The 23,087-nt window shown below is 39.5% G+C and overlaps 1 protein-coding gene across 3 annotated transcripts in view; it reads left to right on the forward strand.

Moving 5' to 3' along the window:
* Window positions 1-22,636, forward strand: part of Prkcq (protein kinase C theta) — a 123,520-nt gene extending 100,884 nt beyond the window's left edge. For 2 of the 3 annotated variants that reach the window (XM_004854531.3, XM_021266320.2), the window contains 3 exons: window positions 8,945-9,133; window positions 19,312-19,440; window positions 21,592-21,884. In XM_004854531.3, the coding sequence (XP_004854588.1) occupies window positions 8,945-9,133; window positions 19,312-19,440; window positions 21,592-21,747 (474 nt within the window). In that variant the 3' untranslated portion in view covers window positions 21,748-21,884. Of the gene's footprint in view, window positions 1-8,944; window positions 9,134-19,311; window positions 19,441-21,591; window positions 21,885-22,503 lie in introns of those variants that run through there. The other variant, XR_002398231.2, reaches the window with a different exon arrangement.
* Window positions 22,637-23,087: the final 451 nt, after the last annotated feature.

A 23,087-nucleotide genomic window follows, 5' to 3' on the forward strand; every position in this document is an offset into this window, starting at 1 on the left:
TGGTACATTTTCAGTATAAAATACAGTTACATTCATCACTGGGATCTTGTACCATTACATGATGTACCTTGGTTCTTATTTTTTCCCCTTCCCTTGCCCTCCCTTCACCCCCTCCACCCTTCCCTATTTGCAAAGACTTTGTTTCCATTTTTTTCCTTTTATCATATTTTTTCTTTTCCCTTTTTTCCTTTTCCCTATCCCTCCCAATTCCCCTGCTCCATTAGATCTTTTCTCCCTGTTACACAATATCAATTATACATTTTTAAAATTACAATATCAAGATCTAGGAGACATTACCACAGATTTTACAGAATTTAAAAGGATATAGAAAGCATATTTCAAAAATCATTTTTGAAATAAATTTGACAACTTCTAAGAAGTACCTTGGAAGACAAATTAATGAAACTAACTCTGGAGGAAATATAAAATTTGAATAGCACCTACTAAAGAAAATATATTCCTAGCTTGAAGACCTACCTGTATGACAACAGCAGGCTCATAAACATTTTAACTATAAATTATATCAAACAAAGCAGAAAAAAGAAGGAACACTTCTCCCCTCATTTTAGGAAATCAACATTGTGTTAATCTTAAAACTGGAGAAAGATAATAGAAGAAAAAAATATGAACATAGATAGAAATTTGTTTAACAAAACAAACTATTGGAAGTCAGATCTGGCAGGATGTAGAAAGTGATTTTGTTATAGGGATGGCAATGTTGGTTCAGCATTGGAAGATCCACCCCCAAAAGTCATCATTTTACAGAGGAAAGGAAAAAACCATATGATCCTGTCACTAGTTGGAGAAAGAGTATTGGACTAAATTCTACAGCTGTTCATGGTAAAAGCTATCAGGAGCCTAGAAGTAGAACAGAAACTTCTCAACAGATTAAAGACATGTACTCCATACTTCCAGCGAGAATGCCTTATATAAATGGAGAAGATACAATGCTTTCTCCTTAAGGTGGGGAACAAGGGTAGATATGCTTACTCTTTATCTGTCCATTAAACTTTGAAACCTAGTCCCCACCAAAATAGTCTGGCAATTAAATGACACAATCCTATTAGGACAGGATTGGCAAGGTAGAAGCAAAATGTTTATATGTAGATGAAATGATCATCTACAGAGAAAATACTAAGAAATCTCTAGGAGCCCCTAGAACTTGTATTTGAATTTAGCAGGATTAGAAAACACAAGGTATCTATAAAAATTCAGGTCTGTGTATACTTGCTATAAATGAAGAATTGGATATTGAAATTTAAAAGTTATGTAGGAGTACAAAGGACCTAGAAAAGTTTTTTAAAAAAGCACAAAAATAGTGTTGGAAGACATTTAGTACCCACAGTAATCAAGGCAGTGTTGGTGTAAGGAAAGACATATGGATCATTTAAATAAAACAGAGAATCTAGAAATAGAACCACACATATATGGTCCACTGAGTTTTGAAAGATTATTTAACATTAGCATTTTATAGAATACAAACTCAATTCAAGAGCCGAGGAAGAGATAGTGTCTTCAGCGAACGACACTAGAACACCTGGTATCCGTATATAAAAAATTAACCTCAACCCTTTATTTCCATACATGAAAATAACTTGAAGGGATCTATGAACCTAAATATGAAAGCCTAAAAGTATAAAACTTTAAGAAGAAATTATAAGGAAAATGTTTATGAATTCAGGGTATGCAAGACTTCCTAGGATACAAAAGACATGATGTATAAAAGAAAAAATTGATAAATGAGATTGCATCAAAATTTAGAACTTTAAATGACATCATTAAAATGAAAAGTAGTCCTTAAACAGACCATATTTACAATGCATATAACCTATGAGCGGAATATATAAAGAGTTCTTAGAGCTCATTTATAGACAACCCAGTTAAAAAGTAGACATAAGAAGATGATAGCCAGTACAGCACAAGAAAAGGTGTGCAACTCTAGAATCAGAAAAATACTAATCAGTACAATAACAAGATTGAATTATACACTCATTAGGGAGATAAAGTTAAAAGTTTTAAAAGCTTTGTCATGACTTTTTCTTTTTGTTGGATTCTCCCCCTCTGTGTTTAATTTGTCACACCCAATGGATTCATTCTGCTGAGTTTCCTGGGGTTGGGATCCTCATTGTCTTTTCCTAGGGCATAGTCTAAAACTTTTTGGAGTGCCAGTTTGATATTCATGAAGTTCCTGAGGTGCTCTTTATCATGAAAGCATCTTATTTCTCCATCAATTTTGAAAGACAGTTTTGCAGGGCACATCAATCTGGATTGGAGGCTATTTTCCTTTAGGGCTTGAAATATATCACTCCAAGCTCTTCTTGCCTTGAGGGTTTGCATTGAGAAGTCTGCTGTGATTCTGATGGGCTTTCCTTTGTATGTGATTTGTTTCATTTCTCTAACTGCTTGTAGAATTTTGTTCTTCTGTTGGATTTCTGGAATCCTAACTATTATATGCTTATGTGTAGATTTTTTTTGATCAAGGCTAGTTGTAGTCCTATATGCCTCACTTATCTGTATGTCAAGTTCTTTTCCCCACCTTGGGAGGTTTTCTGCCATCACTTCTGTGAACAGTTCTTTTATGTCATCTGCACTCTCTCCTGTTTCTTCATTGACTCCAATCAGTCTTATATTATTCTTCTTCACATCGTCTAGCAGCTGCTGGATTGATTTCTCGTGTTCCTTTACAATTTTAAAGCAATTGTTCTTTTCCTGGTCATTAATTGCAATCTTTTCTTCTATATCTGAAATTCTATCCTCACATTGGTTCATTCTGCTGCACAGACTTTTAATGGAGTTTTTAATCTCCTGGAAATCTGTTTGCATCTGTTTTATGGATTCCATTTGTTTCCTATGTTTGGATTCCATCATGTTCCTCAGATCCTCTATTTTTTTTATCTGTGTCTTGTCTAGATTTATTAATCATGTCTTGTACCATGAGCACAATCTTTGCTGTTATCTGAGTAATTATTTCTGATTTCATTTTTCCCAGATCCTCTTTTGTTGCCAGTTCAGAGAGTCCAGGTGGTTGAGTATCAGATTGTTCCATCTCGTTTCCCTTTGAGGTTGCTGTAGGTGATCCAGAAGTCTGTTTTTGAGGCTTGTTTATGTGTCTTCTCATTTCCACAGGGGTTGGAGGGTTGCTTCTGGCACCCACACGGCTCACCTTCTCTGCCCTAGGAGCTTGGGATGGTAGTAGGGGAGCTTCCTTCCGGGTTCTGGGACTGGCTCACCTTCTCTGCCCTAGGAGCTTGGGATGGTGGTGGGGGAGCTTCCTCCCAGGTGCTGGGACTGGCTCAGCTTCTCTGCCCTAGGGGCTTGGGATGGCGGCGGAGGAGCTTCCTTCTGGGTTCTCTTGTCCCTTCTTTTTACAGAAACTCCCACAGCCTCTCACCCCAAATTTGGTTGGATTATATTCAACTGGATCAGATTTGATTAGGTGACTGCCTAATGTGGTGTTTCCCATAATGTAGTTACTTGTACTGGTTGCCTTTTCATCTTTGAATCTCCTTACACAACTAAATGTTTGCTCTAAGTATTGGTACTGGTTCTTATTCATTTTTTAAAAACTTTTTATTTTGAAATAATTGTAGATTCACAATAAATTACAAAAGAACCACAGAAATGTCTCCTATATGTCCCTTCACCCAGGCTCTGCCAGGGTTACACCCCACAGGGCTGTGGTACAATATCAAAAACAGGATTTTGACATTGGTACAAAATGGATATGGTTTTATGCCATTTTCTCACACAGGTAGATTAGGTGATCTCTTTATATCCAAAGACTCAGTGCAGCGATTGGTACTAAATAGCTTGACAAAAGATAGATGGATGGCTGAATTAATAAGCATGTGAGTGGGTTTTCTGAAGAAAGTAGTGACACCTCTAATTCCCAGTAAAACAATTTAAGCGGCAAAGCCCTGTCACCACCCAAGTAACTCTGGTATCTGGGGTCTAAGAATTGTGTGGCTTTGCCCTGTGATTGTGGGGTATTTAATTTTAATTTAACCTTGTTTAAAGGCAAGGTTGGCCTCTGTCCCAAAAGAAATTACAGCTTTTAATGTCAAGGAATTGTTGAGCTCACAGAGCTTGTCTCATTGATTTAATAACTTCCTGATATTAAAAATCTGTGCTTCAGGTTAGCACAAATACAGATATCAGTGCAGTAAACCATTTCCAGTTTAAAGTGAAGCCAAAGCTAATTAAGATACAAGGAGGAGACCTCAGAGCAGAGATTCTATTCAACACTGGATTTCCGTAGGGATAATTCTCAAGTGTATTTACTCAGCACAGATCATATCACTGCTATTCTCAACAGAGGTCTCCTTTGTCATCCTCTTAAGCTCAGGGGAGCTGTCTCAGTTTCTTTCCTCTCCACTTCAAGAGATCTTAGTATGCTTGCCTTGCTCTTATTCATTCCCATCAACAAACACTTTGTACCATACCATTTCCTTGGCAAGCCTTCCTGGTTCTGTTTTCTTCTGAGCCTTCCAAAATTTACATTCAGAGACCTTTTCTCTTTGCAGTTCCACTCTTCTCTCATTTTCAAGCATGCTTGTCTCCATGTGATTCCATGCTTAGCCCTCTTCTGTTCTTACTGTATGTTCTCCAGGAGAAGATTTATTTATGACAGTATTTTAGCTCCAGAACCAAAATGACCAGTCCAGACATGTTGATCCAGACCTGTAAATCTGTGTTCCTCTTTGAGGTCTGCCAGTAAATGTCAGAATCCCTCCAGATAACAGGTCTAAAACTCACTTTCTCTGTTGAACTTACCTACTCATCTTCATTTTTTCAAGCTGTCTTAATTAATCATGTCATGCATCTATTTGCTCACATAGAAAACTATAAGTTTTATCCATGTTTTCTCCTTCTTTCTTACTCCCCAGATCAAACCAAACAATAAGACTTCCTAAAATTGGACCTCTCGTGTTTATTCACTCCTCCAATCTTGTCACCAAATATTAATTTACATTTTTCCTTTTATTCTTTTTACCAAGAAGAATCCCTTTGGCTTAATCCCTTTCAAAGAAGCTCCAGTTCTTTCCCATGCTTATGGTGGCTAACCTAGTCTAAGACATTTCACATGACTTCCTTCCATCCCAATTCATCACCACACATATTTACACATTTTCAAACCTTTGATCATGTTCTCACATTAAACAAGCACCCCCAATATTAATAATAAAAAATATTTATGCTTTAAGTAATGAGGCTAAATAATATTTTTTAAAATCTTGCAAACCTGATTCATTTATTCCAATTTTTGGTGTTCATGGCTGTCATAGCTGGAAAATATACTTCACAGAGGTATAATGTGAAAAAATTCTATAATATGTACAATTAAGGTAAGGATCATCACTGGCAATTGTGGATTTAGTATATAATTCAAAGCAATGTTTCTGACACATTCAGTTATTTTGAGTCAACCTCTTGTTGGCTAAAACTTAACTAATGAGGTCTTTGTTGTTTTTAGTTTCCTCACACATGATGGCAAAGAGCTTATACAAGGAGAGACATCAGTGATGCTATTTCTCAGGCTCTGTTTATGTTTGCATTATTTGTTTCAGTATTATCTTTAATCCAACTATTATGTTTGCATTATTATTTCCATATTACCTTCAGTCCAAGGCTCTTTGCAGATAACTTTTTAAGGACTTGTCATTTTGTCCAAACTTGTTTAGGTAGAACACAACCCAGAATGGCAACGCATCTTAGGATTCATAGAAAATAACACACCACCAGGTGCCACTGAGCTGCTTCTGAGATGTGGTTTCTTATCCTTCCTTTAAGACACTTCACTTGCTGCTTACATTTCTAAATGAGGACATTAGTGTCACTTGTATAGCACCTATTGGCGAAGACTACATTTTTTTTCATTTTAGATTTTTTAAATGAATATAAATGCAGTTCTAATTTTCTTCCCATGTCTCATAGAATAATACAATCACCCCCAATTGCATATACCTCTTTGAAGCCTGCTCATCTACCAAATTTCCAGATTTGCTGGTGTAAAGTTCAAACCTGTCACTCCAGTGCTTTGAATCTTCAGGAAGTCTTCATTATCTACTGAGTATAAGCCAAAATTCTGAGCATGGGTTCCTAATAATAGGTCCGGTCACTCTGAAGTGTGCACCTTCCCTAACTGAGCCATTCTATGCAACTCTGCCTTGACACATCCTGTTCCCTTGGCCTATGGTCACTTCCACCTCCCATCATCTTCTCCCTAAAATTCCCTCTGGCCTCTAGAAAAGGTCTGTTGTTTGCTTCCTGGTGCTACTAAGGTATGTGTGTCTCCAGTTGTCCAATACACTGGAGACCAAGACTTACCCACCCCATGTGCAGTCTCCTCCCAAGGGCTCACAGTAGCCTCCCCTGCACTGTTTGGTGAGTAAGTGGCCATACCCAGGCATGTACCCCAGTCCATCTCAAACCTGTACTGGGTTCTTTACCTCTGGGGCTCTGTTATCAAATAACTTCTCCAGCCTCCTCTTCTCTTTCCACAAAATCCTTCCATTTTCAAGGCCCCACTCCATGCCATCTACCCTGTGAAATTTTTCCTTAATGTCACTTCTTCACCCACTGCCCGCCCCCCTTCAAAAGCAAAGCACAGTCGTAGGCAAGCTGTTCTTCTCTGCAGCCTCATATCCACCTCCCCCCCAAGCATAAAGTCCTCAGCACCTTCTGCCTTGTGCTGTCTTTCTGAGGCTCTCCTTGTTTTCTCCCCCATTGTGATATTTGATCTTCAGGGAAAAGACTCTGACTCTCAGCAAGGCACCTAAGTAAGGCACAGAATTAGAGACACAGCAGCACAAAATAACTGAGACAAAGACTATGGACCCTATCTGGCATACACATCTCCCCTGTCAGGAGAACTCAAATCACAGGAATAAATGCATTTCAGAGCACCATCAGGATCAGTGCCTGAAAAATACACCGACCATGCTTCCCACAGCCCAAGTCTCCTGAGACCTAATGCTCCTCTCCAAAGATCCACTATTCCCCCCGCCCATGTCCCATTGCAGGAGTGAAGAGGGACTATAATGTATAAGTGAGGCTCTGTTTATTTTTACAAACAATAGGGACACAGTTACACAGTGAAACATACAACTTTATACAGCAGACTACCATCACAATCAATCCACAGGGGATTTCAGTACATAAAAGCAGTTCTTGGAAAAAGTCAGGGTCACATGGAAACCCAATCAACATAAGTCCTAAGCCATTAGTCACTTAGTGCTAGAGCAGCACTTGCCCCAATATGTGCTGATGCAGATCGGTGCAAGACTGCAGACCTGAAAGCACTCACTCCATGGACCAAAGGAGTGCAAGTATAGATCACAAAAAAGAAGGGACTGTGTCGTGATGCCATTGTCAGTATTTGGGGGCCTTTCTCAGGCTTAGGGTTGCTTTCAGGGTTGTGCTTCTGAATTAATTCTTAGGGTACAGATGGAGGAGGAAAAGAGGGAGACAAAAGAAGAGATCCTTGTATGCCGGAGAAGGCTGTCTTTCTGAGTCTAGCCTGGAATGCCCACCACTCTCTCTTTACCAGTACTGAGCAGTGTGCACATGAGCACACTAGAGAGAGGCAGAGGGCGGGAAAACATTATAAGATGCAAGGCGCACATATAGTAAAATCTCCAAAGACTGGAATTTAGAATATACCTTTCAGTCTGGGGCTGGGGATGTAGCTCAGTGGCACCGCACCTGCCTGGCAAGCTCAAGGTCCTGAGTTTGATTCCTGGTACCAAGAAAAAAAAACTGTAAGTCAGTCCACTCACTAGCACACCTGAAGTAAGAAACATATGCCCCTGACCCCAGTCATCCTCCTCTGAGGATAATAGTACCCAGCTTAAGAAATTTTTCTAAATAAAAGCACGATATCTGAAAATGCCTCACACATAGTGCTCCTTTAGCCCATATTTTGTTCTGTGTATGAATTTGCAATTTGCTTTTTCCTCCTAATGTAAGAATGAGATTTTTATGAGCATCCCCTAGCCTCAAAGGTTTAATTTCTACCACAGCTGTCTTCCTGTCTTCCAAATTTCTTTTCATTTGTTTGGACAAAACTAAATTATTTACAAAGATGTGCTACTTGGAGAGGTTTCTTTGGCTTCCCCTTGTGACCAGTCGGGAATTATGTGTGAATGTGGCCTCTTAACTGGGCATATTTGAATTAAGATTATGTGTGGCATGTGCACACTCCACCTTCCAACAGTAAACAAAGAAGTTGCTAAAAGTGAACATGCAAAACCTCTTTTCTTTGCCAGAGATGTGAACTAGTAAAAGGATATAAATTTTGTGGAAAGTCAGGTAGGATTTCAGGCTTCAAATGTTCCCTAGCAAAGAAGGCCCACCAGTTCTTCCAAGAGCCTGCTTGATAGCTACAGGTAGCTTGGAGAAATCTCTGATTTCTGGATTTGAACAACTGTGATTACAAGTTTGACTCCTAAACTGAATAGCTGTGATGAGCTCAGCTTTAAGGGTAGGACTTGCTCAGATAGTGTCTTTGGAGGCTGAGTTTCTACAGAGATTTTGTGCAGATTCGGGACACCAGAAGTCTGACTTGATTTAGATGTTTGTGTCAGAGGCACTGGAAAACTTAAGTCATATACCAACTTTTTTAGGTCCAATATTTGCCACCCAAGTCCTCACATCAAGGATGGGAAAATGAAAGTTAAGGTCATGGTTCAATTGTTTCTCTTAAAACCAGAAGAAATGGAGAAATTAAAACTCTAAAGTGTTTACTCAAACTCAAAAATTTTGGCATTGTGAAGTCATTTCTATCCAGTCATCAGTTTGTCAAAAGACAGTTTCCAGTGTGATCCTTGGTGAAACCATTATTACTGCCACCACCCATGATTTACTGAGTGCCCCTGAGAAGGCAGACGTGTCATTTGTTATCATCTTCATCTCCTAATTATGTCTTTGCCTTTTGGTTGCACAGATCTTGCTGGGTCAGAAATACAACCATTCCGTTGACTGGTGGTCCTTTGGTGTTCTTCTCTATGAAATGCTGATTGGGCAGTCACCTTTCCATGGGCAAGATGAAGAAGAGCTTTTCCATTCTATCCGCATGGACAATCCCTTTTACCCAAGATGGCTAGAGAAAGAAGCTAAGGACCTTCTAGTGAAGGTAAGAAATGAAGACAAGGGGATTTTTTATATGATTACCATTAGGTTTTTCTGTTTAATATTTCCATTATTTTCTAGATTTTAACTTATGCATGATAGGACACTCATTCCTTGCACTGAACTGGATTTAAATGGGATATACACTGGGTGTTTTACCTGTGGCACAGAACCTTGGGCATTAAAGTGAGTTTAAGATATACCCTTCTTGTGCTCCATCTATAGAAGAAATGCCCAGAAACTAGTTCTATGACTCCTGAATGTCATTGTATATGGAGATGCAGATGGGCCATTGAGTGGTAATAATTTGTGGCTTAAAACCCTTTTGTTTCCTGTATTAAAAATATTCACTCTAGTTCATAACTTCCCTACCCTGGTTAAAACATTAGACAAGATGTATTACTTTTCAGCTCACTCTCGAGTAAAAGCAAATCTGTTGTCCTACTTACATCGTAAAACAGTGCCTCAGTTAAGAAATTAAAACTACCCAGTACAAGATATTAGTCGTCATATCGATCTTAATATGAAAACTATGAGTTCTGCTCCCTTTCTTCTTGTCTGAGCAGCTGCTCACCTTTGGAGAAGTGACTGTAGTCAGGTTGCAGCTGACTGTGTCCTTGTCCTCTTCCTTTCTGACTCTCGAATCTGCTTCACACCATACCAAGTTGAAGCCAAGAGATGATAAAAGGATAAGGAGAAAGAAGGGTTCCTATAGGGCTAGGTGGCTTCACACTCTTTGAACCTGGCAGATGTTAAAGCTGAGACTTTTGTGAGGTACTGTGTATGTTCTTTGGAAATACTTATGCTTGAGGACATTTTTAGCTGAAACCTTTGACATATAAGCTAGTCACCCCATTACTGAGCATAGGTACTATACCAAAACCAAAACTATTTAGGTAGCACTTTCTTCCCAGTTTGTTGCCTGCCCTGCATATTGTCTTATGCAGTACTTAAAATGCATGCAGAGCAGCTCTTCCCTGGATGCCTGCTTGTTGTGCACTAGAAATACTGATGCATCCTTCACCCTAACACACTCTGAGAGGGGTGATTGTTACCATCTTAGCAGCAATGCCCAGACTTTACCATCAAAGCAGAAGTCAGACCTCCATTCGTAATAGTCCAGAATGTGTTAAGAATCCACATACAGTGCTGTCAATAGAGACAAGGCTCTGAGAATCACATGCTATGAACTAGGAGCTCCCAAGGCAAACAGATGTAGACATAGGAACACTGAGAGCCATAATTAAGTATTAGTACTTTAAGTAGAACTCCAGCTCTCCTTTTCTAAGGATACAAAACATCCACTTGGTAAGAGTGTAATAAGTTGTAAAACAAATATAAATTATGCCAACACAGCATGCCAAATAGATATAAGAATAATAAGTCCCCACATTTATTATGCTGTCTCAGAAAACATTTGGATCAGAGAAGCCCACCAGTGTGATCGAGAGTCCAGCAAACCTTGAATATAGACAAAGAAGTAGACCAAGAATATAAGTGCTTTCTCGTAAGTGCAAGGTCCTGAGTTCAATCCCCAGTACCAAAAAAAAGAAAGAAAGAAAGAAAAAGAAAAAGAATATAAACTCTTTGGGAAATTCTAGACTCTCATATGTAAGCTGGTTGAAAATTATCATTTAGAGAGATAATTTTTAACTTTGCTCTCACTATCTTAAAAATGGAAATAAATTCTTCAATATCAGTATCACTGGGTTTTAAATCAAAACTTTGAAAAATATTTCCAAGCCTGTCTTTTTTCACTAGTCTTTTTTTTCTCTTGAAAAATTACTTGGAATTAAATTTAAAGGGCATTACACATCCACCTCTCCAATGCAAGTGACAACTTGTCTGAGGTATTAGAAATGTTGAGTTAACTCCAGAGCTGTCCCTGGGAATCAAAGTCTTGAATCTGAGAGGTGTTGAAAAAGCCTTGCGGTATGCCCAGATAAAAGGTAATGGAAGAGCGTGTTTAAAACTCTGAGCCTGTTTCATTTGGCTTTCACTTCCTATCAGACAGACAAGCAATAAATAAGGAAACTCCCTAAATGACCAATTAAATTGACTTTTAATTGACTGAACAAAATACATGTAAAATGAAAGATAATTTCAAAATTAACCAATAAGCAAAGATGAAAGCAGTAAAAATAATCTAGTAAGAGTTGATTAGAAGCTTTTATTTTATATAAAGCCAAGTCCAATCATTATTACCAATGTTACATTTACCTTACATTTGGCACTGTGAAGAACTCATTGTGAAGTGTACTCATCGGCTCTGCCTGCCGTAACAAGAGCTCACAGGCGAAGTGACTGGAAGAGCAGACAGTCATAACAGTTTTGTAGGTCACAGTTCACTGTCCCAGATCAAATTCTAGCAGGGTCACTTCCTGGTGAGGACTGTCTTAGTGGCTTAGAGATGTTCACCTTCTTTTTGTGTCCCCATGTCACCATGTGAGAATATGGTGAGAGAGAGACAGATAAACAGAGAGACACAGACAGGGAAAACACTCTGACCTCTCTTTTTCATAAAGAAACTAGCCCTATGGGTTCCACCCATATGACCTCATTTAACCTTAATTACTTTTCTGTAGTCCCTATATGTAGTCATATTAGGGGTTAGGACTTCCAACGTGTGAATTTTGAGAGGATGTAACTCTAACTATAGCATGAGGGCCATACTGAGAAGCTGGGAGCAAAAAAAAAACCCACTGGAAAAGAAAATGAAAGAGGTTAGGGTTGAGGACACCTTCAGGGGGCTGAGGGCACTTTCACACTCAGAGGCTGTGTTCAGAGACCCAGGAGGTCCTGGGTCTAGTTGCAGACCCCAACACCTGTCAATACCTTGTGAAGACCAGCTTTCCTACTGTGCCTCTCAGTCTGGCTCAAACACAGACAAGCACAGAGGACGAACCAGAGACAGAGGCTAGGTGGAGCTCAGCAGAAGTCACCATGGAAGGAAGTCGCAAGTGATGATCTCAAAGAAGAGAAAGACTGGGTAGGGAAAAAGGATTACTTCCAGTTGGGAGTGAAAAGATGAATATTTATGTGCACAAAAATCCAGTAAGCAATTACAAGGGACAAAATAGTGATACTCCAAACCACTTGGATGGATCTCAAGAGCAAAGAACTTATTTCAAAAGCTCACGTACTCTGAGTCCATTGATGTAACATGATTAAAATGACAGCATTGCAGAGATGGAAATCAGGCTAGTGGTTGCTAGGGGTTAGGGGAGTTGGAGCACAGGACGGGGTAGAACTACAAAGTGACAGCAAGAGGAAGCTATTTGTGGTGATGGAAGTGTTTGTATCTTTCCACACATGTGACAAAATGCCCTGGACACACACATCATTCGATTCCCAGCTCCTGGTTCTGGGATTTTTTTTTTTTTTGGTACCGGGGATCAAACTTGGGTCCTTGCACTTGCAGGGCAGGCAGCGGAACCACTGAGCTAAATCCCCAGCCCCTCCTGGTTCTGATATTGTGCTGAGATTGTAACATTGGGAGAGACTGAGTGAAGGGCACACAAGACATCTCAGTACTGGCTTCTCAATGTCCTGTAGATCTGTTATTTCAGAATGAAAAGCTTAACAACAAAACGAAATGAAAGGTTAACTGCCATGCAAATACAAAAAGAAAATATTCCCAAAATACCAGTGACAGAAGATAGACTTGCTACAAGAGTAGGAAATATATTTGATTGGAGAAAGCAAAAACCAAGATAATTAAAGATAAAGAACAAAGAAGCACCAGTAGGGAAAAGTGTTTTTAAGTCACTTGGAAGAGTTGAACTTGGTATTTCTCATGACTTGCACATGTTCCAGCAGTGAAGCTGAGAAAAATTAATTTCCACTATGCAATTTGCTGCCGACAGGACTGGTTTCTGCTTTTATTTCTACTCCTCAGTTGCTTCATCACTTTGATCTAACTGACTACACATCCTTAGGCCCCTTCTCTGCAAAAACTCAAAGGTAACACCATTTCTCAAAAATTTCCACCAGAGACTTCTTGTGATGTAGTGAAACCCAGAAGTCACAGGTCTTCTGGAAAAGCTAAACAAGGTAGCATTTTGTGACCTCTGCTGCAGCATCAGTATCGGACTGTGTCTGCCCCCTTTATCCCTCATGGGACATGGGTGGAAGTAGCACAGTCAACAAACAGTTGCAGCTCAGGAGAGGCTGCACTCCGTTGAGAATTACAGCTGGGATGCTTCTGTCCAGCTGATTAATGCCCCAGAAATGCCCTTTTCTTCCCCATTTATTCATCCGGGATGTCCGGTCCATTTGTTTGAAAATGATGGAAAATTAATGATCTTGAACAGTAATCTGTCTTCCTTCTAACAGAAAGATATGACTGAGCAGAGGCTGAGGAGGGAGAGTAGATTTCAGGGACAACATGTCACAGCTGCTGGTGGCCATCCTCTGCAGCTAGGAACTGCTTTCTGGCCCAAACTGTCAAGCGAACAAACTCCAGCTACATCCTGGCCATTTGTGTAAGAGCATTCTATTTCCTATAAATGTCAACAATCCTTCTGCCAGCTTTTTCAGAGAAAAGCAAGTTTTTCTTCATGAACTTGGTCCCCTTGTTGTACCTTTCCTGCCATAGAGCCATTGTGCTGGACCCCTGCAGGACCTATCACCCTCAGGAACATGGGCAGGTCACTTTGGTTCAGAAGAAAAGGTATAATTCACTGTTTTGTGTAAAACTAGAGAGAATACTTGACTTTAGAGCTGGATGTTATATTATCTTCTCATTATTCACTTCACTTTTAAAATATTTTTTAAATCCCAAAGGTATGTATATCAATCTCAGGAGACACTCTGTTTTGATGTTCTTGGTTCAAATATCACATTTGCTAAAAAAAAAAAAAAAAAAAAGATCTAATGTAAAACCTAAATTGGTGAACACTTAGCCCAGGATAATTACTTATAACTTAATTCCCTGAAGCATTTCCATATAACATCAGCTAATTGGGGGTCCATTCTTAAGACACTTATTTGTCATAGATAATTATCCCATTCATCACAGGGAATTTATACCTGTACATAATGTATCTTAATTCCTCTTTTTCCCTCTTCTCTTCCCCTCCTTTCAATTCTCTTTCCCCTCCCATTTACAAAAGCTTTGTTTCCATTTTTTCCTTCCATTCTCTTTTTCTAATTCCTTTTCCCTTCCTTCCGTCCCCCTCCTTTGTTCCCCTTCCCATTTGAACATTTTCTTCCTCCTTCCCAATATTTATCCTTCATTTTGCTCTTTATTTACCCACTGGGTTTCTCACATAAGAGAAATAATAAGATATTTAAACTTCTTAGTCTGATTTATTTCACTCAAAATTTGTGGTCTCATCCATTGTGGTGCATCCATTTACCTAAAAATAACTCAAATTTATCCTTCTTTATGGCTGAGTAGTACTCCATGTTATATAAATATCACTTCTTTATCCATTTATCTGTTGATGGTCATATGGGCTGTTTCCAAGATTTAGTTATTATAAATTGTGCTGCTATAAATATGAAGATATATAGATAGATAGATAGATAGATAGATAGATATAGATATATAGATATATATATAATCACTGTGGTATGATGCTTCTAACTCTTTCAGAAAGATACCTAGAAGGGCAACAGCTTCTATCTAATCTTGTTTCCTGGAAATGTTCTTTATAGGTAGAAGTCAATCATTTATTGTGATCATTTCTATGGGAGAGATATAGAACAAGTCACTTATTCTCTCTTCTTTTAACCAATCACTCTCCTTTTCCATCTAGAGATAGATTCATTGGTTCTATTTGTTTGTTTGGTTGGCTGGTTGGATGGTTGATTGGTTGGTTGGTTGGTTGCTTTTGAGGCAAGGTCCACCATGTAGTTCAGGCTGATCTTGAACTCATTATGTACCCTAGGCTGGCCTCAAACTTGTAGTGATCCTCCTGGCTCAGCCTTCCAAGTGCTAAGAATATAGGCATGTGCCACCATGCCCAGTTTGGTTTTTGAATCTACAGAAAAAAATATATTTTACTATGAATTTGGTGCCTTTTCTGTAAGCTGAAAACAAGAGGCTCGCAGAAGATAGGGTGAAAGTTGCATGATAAAGTAGAAAGAAAGTATATTCACTTATTCAGCCATTTACTAGTGTCTACTTTGTGCATGGTGCTCTGCTAGACTCTGTAAGAAACAAAAGTAGAAATGGTGTCTGCCCTCCAAAGCTTACAGTCCAGTAAGACAGACATACTTGGAAAAACAAATCTAAGACACAAATTTCTGTGGTGGAATGTATTCCATGGAGCACAGTAGAGACACCACCCTCCACCAGAGTAGGAAGGAGCTTGAGGACCACTGAGGCTCTGCTCCTGGCTGAAGTTATGATCTGAGTAAATAACAGCTACTCTGATCCTCAGTTTCTTTAACTGTCAATTGAGATAACAGTATGGCACCTGCTTTCTAAACTTGTTTTTAAAAATGGGATAAGGCTACAAAGTTTCAATTAAATAGGAGGAATAACTTCTGAAGATCTATTGTACAGCATGCACTATAGTTAGTACTGTATACTTGAAATATGCAGAGAGAAATTTTAAATGTTCTCATTACACACAGAAAAAAATGTAAGTATGTGAGGTGATGAATATGTTAATTACCTTGATGTACTAATTCTACAATGTACATTATATATAATTAAAATAAATATATACCATCAAAATAAATAAATGAAATCAGGATGATCTAGTTGAGGCATCTAGTACAATTCCTGACTCTCAAAGAACAATGGTTGGAATGAAAGGCTCATATACAGTCATGTGATCATGACTGTAACTTGAGGAGGAGAAAGAGTTCACTGTCAGTGGAGGTAATCAAAGAAGAGAAGAGATAAGTGAAGCCCTGAAAGATAGGGCAGGATTTACAGATGAGGAGAATTAATTGTTAGTAAAATCTGAGGAGAGGTACTTTCTTGAAGATGGAAACATCATTATGAAATTTTAAAAGGCAGGTGTTATATTCAATGAGGAGAAATGTTCAGGCAGGAGAGGGTGCATGTCTTAGTGTCACATTACAAAGACCCTTGCATGCCAGCCTGGGGACTCAGAGACTCAGAACTCTGAGCTCTAGAGATCTCTTTGACTAAGCAAGCTCTCACTGTTCAGATGAGGACTGCTATAGTCTGAATCAGAAATGTCCCGACAAGCTTGTGTGTTAAAGGCTTAATCCCCAACTTGGTCTGTCAGGAAGTAGTGGGACCTTTAAAAGGTAAGCCTGAGTGAGAGGTCTTATACCATGGGTGGTGCTCCCTGGAAGGGGATTATGGGACCCTAGCCCCTCCTCTTCCTCCTTTGTTGCTTCCCAGCCATGGTGAGGTGAACAGTTTACTCCACTATATGCTCCCCACAAGATGTTCTGCCTCCCTGCAGACCCAAAAGCAAGAAGGCCAACCCACTATGAACAAAAATAAACCTTCCCTGTTTATTAAGTGATTATCCCAGGTATTTTGGTACAATAATGGAAAGCTGACTAAAACACAAGGGCATTGAGATTCATGAATTTACCCAAGGCCACGTGGGTAATAAAGCTCTTGGATGACAGTCTTGTGTTATTTCCACTGTGCACAGGTTTTGTAATCAGGTGCTTTACAAGCCTAGGATTGACAGAGAATTCTCAGTGACCACCATATGGTAGGGAGAGAGCGTAAGTTAGGACAATGCCGAGAACATGTGCGATATATGAAGTGGTAGCATGAGCACTGAATTTTAAGAGATTCTTCAACTTTAACCAAAAAAACTCTACCTTGTTCTGTTTGGTCTTTGTGTTTTGGGTAAAGAGGAGCTCTGAAGATTTTCTAGTACTAAGATAACATAAGTAAAACAGTGTTTAGAACACATAAAGTGGCTGTTCTTGTAGGCAGTAAAAGGAGACGATGGAGGTTACATCCTTGTCAGAATCTCCAGGAAAACCACTGCATTTCCCCATGGTTTCAGATTTTCAGCCTCCTCAAAACACCCACTAACCAGCCATTACTTTATAGCAAACATCTAGCTGTTACAGGAATAAGGGATAACTGCTCCAGACATGCAGAGGACTTGTTACTTCTCCAGGTTAATGTTTAGATGCTCGTGTTTCTTAATGCCCTTGACACGTTTCATTAAAATTTAAAAGTTTCTGAGTTTCTTTCCTGTCTTTCTGATGTTCATTTTGACATCCTAGAGGAAAAAAAAAAAACTGGAGAGAGGAGAGAGTAAAGAGGAAAATAGATATATACCAGTTCACAGAGGGTAAGAGGTGAACTTTGAATTAAATATTATTCATCTAGGGCTGGGGATTTAGCTCAGTGGATCCGGCACCTGCCTTGCAAGTGCAAGGTCCTGAGTTCGATCCCTGGTACCAAATATATATATATATATATACACACACACATATATATATACACACACACACATACATACACATTATTCATCTAGCATGTTGACAGGGGTCAACTAATTCTCAAAACTGAGTCAAGATAATCACACGTTCAAGCCGATTCTGGGCAACTGAGTGACTTAGCAAAACTCTGTCCAAAAATAAAACAGGGGCTGTAGCTCGATGTGAAAGCCCTGGGTTCGATCCCCAGTATCACAGGGGGAGAAAAAGTGATTCTCTGTACACAGATGTCTTGCAGAGTTCTAAGCTGAGTGTCTGGCACTACTTCATATTATACCCAAGTCTCATAGCAATGGACTCCTAGGAAGGCAGCTTTGTAAGACAGGATACTCGATTGATTATAAGTCAAACAACAAATAAATTAATTATTCTATGCTACTGGATTTTACACATAGGAATCACAGTGCACAAATGTGTGTGTGTGAGCATGTTTTTGTGTGTCTGTGACCATATACATGTATGTGTATATGCCTGTTTGTATGTATATATGCATAGGTATGTGAATGTATGTGCCTGTGTCTATGTACATGTATTCTTATGCATGTGTGTATGCCTTTCTGTGTGAGGCTGTGTGCGCCTGTTTTAGTCATTTTATCTTTGCTAGGATGCAATACCTGATACAACTTAAGGGAAGATAAGTTTATCTTGACTCATGTTTCAGAAGGTTGAGTCCATGTTTGGCAGGCTTGAACCCAGACATGGCATGGTAGAAGGGCTTGGGTAGAGAAAAGCTGCTCACATCATGGCAGCCAGGAAGCAGAGAGAGAAGGGAAGAGGCAGGGTGGAGATACACCCCTGCAGGTCACACCGACCTTCAACCTGGCCCCACTTCCTGACAGCAAGTCAGCTGTAATGCCCCCATAGTCCAACTACCTTCCACAAGCCCTGCCTCTGAGCACATGAGAATTTGGTAGATTTTCTTGACCTAAATCACAATAGTATAATTTTAAAATACAGTGAATGTTGCTTCCAAGTGCTATCCAAGGGAAAGTCAGGCTCATAAAAACTTTACAGTGTATCCTCATCCACCTTATTCATTAGATCTGGCACTGTATGACTTCTAACTTTTCCTCAAAGTCAAAAATGACCATGAAAGGTAAATATTTTGAATCAGTTCCTGACATCAAGGCAGCTGCAATGGTGCAAGAAAAGATAACTCATGGAAGAGGACTTCCAGAGCTGCTTCAGAAACTGGCAAGTGTGATGGAACATGTGGGTTCAAAGTCAGGGGGAATATTGTGAAAGCAGTTAATGTCAATGTGTCTTTTAATGTAAAAATTTACAGTAAATAAATTTTTAAAAAATTTTAACATTCACCATGTTTTTCTATCACACCTCTTATGCTGTGTGTGTGTGTGTGTGTGTGTGTGTGTGCTGCTATTTTATTTAATCCTCAGTTAGCCCTCTGAGGTGAATACTTGGCTCACCATACTGGTGACAAAACCGACTTGAGGTTCTGAATCTTACCAAAGATCCCATACGTAACACATGAACCTGATCTCATGCTGGGTCTGTTTAACTTAAAATATAACATGTCTAGGGCAAAGACCAAAGTGGGCAAAGACCAAAGTATTCAAAGCCTAAATGTCAGGATATTCAAAAAAGCTCACTTGAGAGAGTGTCAAGGCCAGTTTGGCCTGAGTCTGTCTTCAGGAAAGCAAGTAGAAAAAGAAGTTAAGAAGTTTAGAAGCACAAGTGGTTGTACCAGAAATACAATGCCCACCTGATGCTAACTGGCTCAGAGCTGGGGAAGTAAGGTGCTCCCTCTCTGCTTCTTTTCAGCTCTTCGTGAGAGAACCTGAAAAGAGGCTGGGAGTGAGAGGAGACATCCGCCAACATCCTTTGTTCCGAGAGATCAACTGGGAAGAACTTGAGAGAAAGGAGATTGACCCACCTTTCAGGCCGAAAGTGGTAAGGGCCACTCTCAGGCAGTTCACTTTCAGCTCTTCTCCCCTTACTCACAGGCTGTGGCCTGACCAAGTACTAGCAGCCCTTCCCCTCTACCCCATCTCTGACTCCTCTTCTAACCCCACCCTCAGACAAGGATGTGCTTCTTTAATACCAGCCATTTGGCTGGTGGAGAAAAAAGAGGGATATCCTTCTTGCCTGCAAAATTTAACTTCTGTAGTCAAATGCTCCTGCATGAAGAATGGACAGCTGGATATACTTAGATTGGATATGTATTTGCAAACAGTAGGTGACTGTCAGGTGAGATGTGGTTTTGCACATGACACATACATACTTAACAGTCATTGTCTGGGTGACTCAAACTTGTCCATAAATTCTGTACCTAATGTGAGGAATTTGGGGACATTTTTCCATATGTATCAGATTTACTTAGCACCTGTAATATGTGCACATAACTGCATTCCCTAGCAGTAATCATTAGGGGTTCCTAAGTTTAAGGAAGAAAAAGGAAATCAGTGTTCATAAAAAGATAAATCTATAAATTCCCATATGTACATATGCTAGCAGAAGTCCCCAACCCACAGCAGAAAGAGCAGAGGAGCCTGGCTCACAAAGGATGGGCCACTGGAAAGTGAAGACCAGAAAAAAGATAAATTAAGATGAAAAAAGTTCTGGAGGTATATGGTGGTGATGGTTGTACATGAACATACTTAATGCCACTGAACTGTGCACTTAAAAATAGTTAAATTTTAGGTTACCTATATCACAATCTTTTAAAAAGTATTTTTTCAATAAAGCAAAGTGGTAGATTTGCTAGCTTTTAGCATTCCTGGTGATTTCTTAGAATATGATAATAATTACCTGGCTAGGAATGTCTCTACATTACTTTGCTGAAAAGAGTATGGGGCTCCTAGGTATCATAATAAAGGTTTCACCCCACAAAACAGCTACAGTTGTTGGCTATGTTAGTGAATGGCTGAAAAATGCAAATGTTCCTTGTTCCCAGGGTTAGCATTGTTGTTCTCAGCATCTGTCCCAGGCCTTGGAGATGTTCAACAGGTTGGCCTTTAGCACTCCTTAGTTGGTTGTGACAGTATCATTCCTAATACATGGTTAATCATTTGTTTGTGATAAAACAAATTTTTGCCATGTTTTAGCTTGATTCATGCCTGACCTTCCATTGCAGATTAAAACTGACTTGATATTTTCCAAATAAAAATCCTAACTTTGATCTAAGCTTACCCTATGGGACAATTCCTAGCTCTCCCAGTAGAAGGGAATTTCCCTGGCCTGTGGTCTGAGCAGCTATCTGTACACAGGGGTCACTGGCCACTAACCTCACCAGCCCACTACTCCTCCTCAGATGGGGAGGCCTGACCTTGTGCCTGTGACTTCCTTTTTTATAATGGTTAGTCTCCCAGAGCTTAATATGGGCACCACGTGCAACAGTATTTATGAAAAGGTGTTTGTTTTTACTCTGGCTCTCTCTCTCTCCCTCCCTTCCTCCCCTCCCCTCCCTGTTTTGGTCATGAGAACCAACGGCCCAGTGCTCTGAAAGGAGTTTCTTCCATTCTGTGTTTACTCTCCATGAGGCATAATAATAAAATTAACACAAGTTGAGGCACCATCAACACCAAGGATGTTGATAAAAGGCCATGAACACATAACCTCCTGTGTTCCTCTTTTTATCCTTTCTCTCTGCTCCCACCCTCACTTTTGTCCTGTATAAAATAAAAGGAGAAAGACCAAATTTGGGCTCTCTACTTTTTCTTTTTCTGTTTTTTTTTTTTTTTTCTGGTACTGGGGATCGAACTCGGGTCCTTGTGCTTGCGAGGCAGGTGGCGGAACCACTGAGCTAAATCCCTGGCCCCTACTCTTAAAGTTGCCAATTCTTCACGTAAACGCTTAACTAGGAGAGTTACACCCTACTGAATGTATGCAGTAGGATTTATATGATTTTAATCATACTAGTAAGGAACTGATGATAGGATCATAGAGATGTTCAATTCAAGCCATACCTGTATCAGTTAAGTTTTGTTTAATCTGAAAATGCCAACTTTGTCATGCATAGATCATAGATGAAGTAACTAATGTTAAGATAATGGATTTAGTGGCTGATTTTCTTCCCTTTTTCTCCCCCTTAAACCATCCAAGAAATCGCCATACGACTGTAGCAATTTTGACAAGGAATTCTTGAATGAGAAACCCCGACTGTCATTTGCTGATGGAGCACTGATCAACAGCATGGACCAGAACATGTTTAGGAACTTTTCTTTTGTGAACCCAGGGATGGAAGGGCTCATCTCCTGAACCCCACCTCTCCAGAGACTTGAAGGAATTTGCATCCTCTCTGAGAACTGTTCAAGCAACACTTCTTGGGTCCCTTTTTCAAGTTGGGAAAGAAAAGAAACACTCAGCAATAAAGGTTAAGACCTTTTAGCTCCTCACTTGACTTTTTATCTGTAGCGGAAACCAACTCTACTTCACTGAAGGCAATGCCCTCTATTTCATCTCCTGATTTTTCACAACCGCCCTTGAAGTTAGGTCATTACTAACCTTAGTTATTTACTTGAAAAATGGTCCTCCACACTGCGAAGGATTTGAAACTTAATACTCCTCTAAATTATAGCTATTCCCTTGGGCACCAACTGCTGATCAATGAAATACTTGATAAGTCACGGTGCAAAGTGAACAAACTTCTCAGGTCTGAAACAGCCCATTACGTGATGGGAGTGGATCCAACTCAGCCACAGACAAATAATCACTAACCCATTTTCATCTGCACATATCTGTGGATGTGTAAATGGCTTGGGAGGAAGTCCTGAATATGGGATTCTTCACAATAAACCTAGCTTATAATTTGAGATTTACAAGTGAATTCATTCTGACTAGCCATGAAATTCACAGAAAAGAGGAAAATGGAAAGAACTCGTGTCACAGATAGGAAAGGTCAACTAGAACGCCTATGCTGGTTATCTTGTTGACATAGAAATTAAGTTCAGAGTCCAGTGAAGATAGTATCGTCTTGTTTCTACTAATAAAACCTGTCTGTCCATCTATTTTCAGTTGATTTCAGTATCAGTGAAGTCATTCATTACTATCCTCACATCCTGACAAGAAAAGAAATGAAGTGCATAATTCTTCTAAGAGAAAAGAAAACCAATCCCTTATCATCCATTACTGGTGATTTGATGACAAGTCTCTCTTTAGGCATCATTCAGAATAAATGACCCCTGCATGCTATTTGCAGTAGCCAATCTTGTTTAATTGGAGTTCTAACTATACACTTTAAAGTATTTGTGCTGTTTGTATATTTGGATAAAATATTGTGACAATGACAAAGAAATGAATGTGTCAAAATAGAATAAAAGAAGAAAGATGCCTCTTAATAGTTTAATTCCCTACATGCGTCCCCAAGAACTTGCTTTGTCGTGTTGATCACCAAAATGTAGCTAGCATGGATGTTCTGCAATTTGGAAATAAAAATAAATCCCAAAGTGGGTGAGAAATTCCAGTGATATTTAATTACTTTGTTTCTATTCCTCTTTTTGCTCCCATATCCTAAGTGGGGAGGTCCATGTGTGCTTTCTCTACTTCCCTCCACCCATAACACTACCCCTTCAAATTTCTGCTGGCCTCGCCTCTTCCAG

The sequence above is a fragment of the Heterocephalus glaber genome, unplaced genomic scaffold, assembly GCF_053883595.1.
Source record: "Heterocephalus glaber isolate CG9 unplaced genomic scaffold, H.glaber_assembly_v1.0 deba00001472, whole genome shotgun sequence".
NCBI lineage: Eukaryota > Metazoa > Chordata > Mammalia > Rodentia > Bathyergidae > Heterocephalus > Heterocephalus glaber.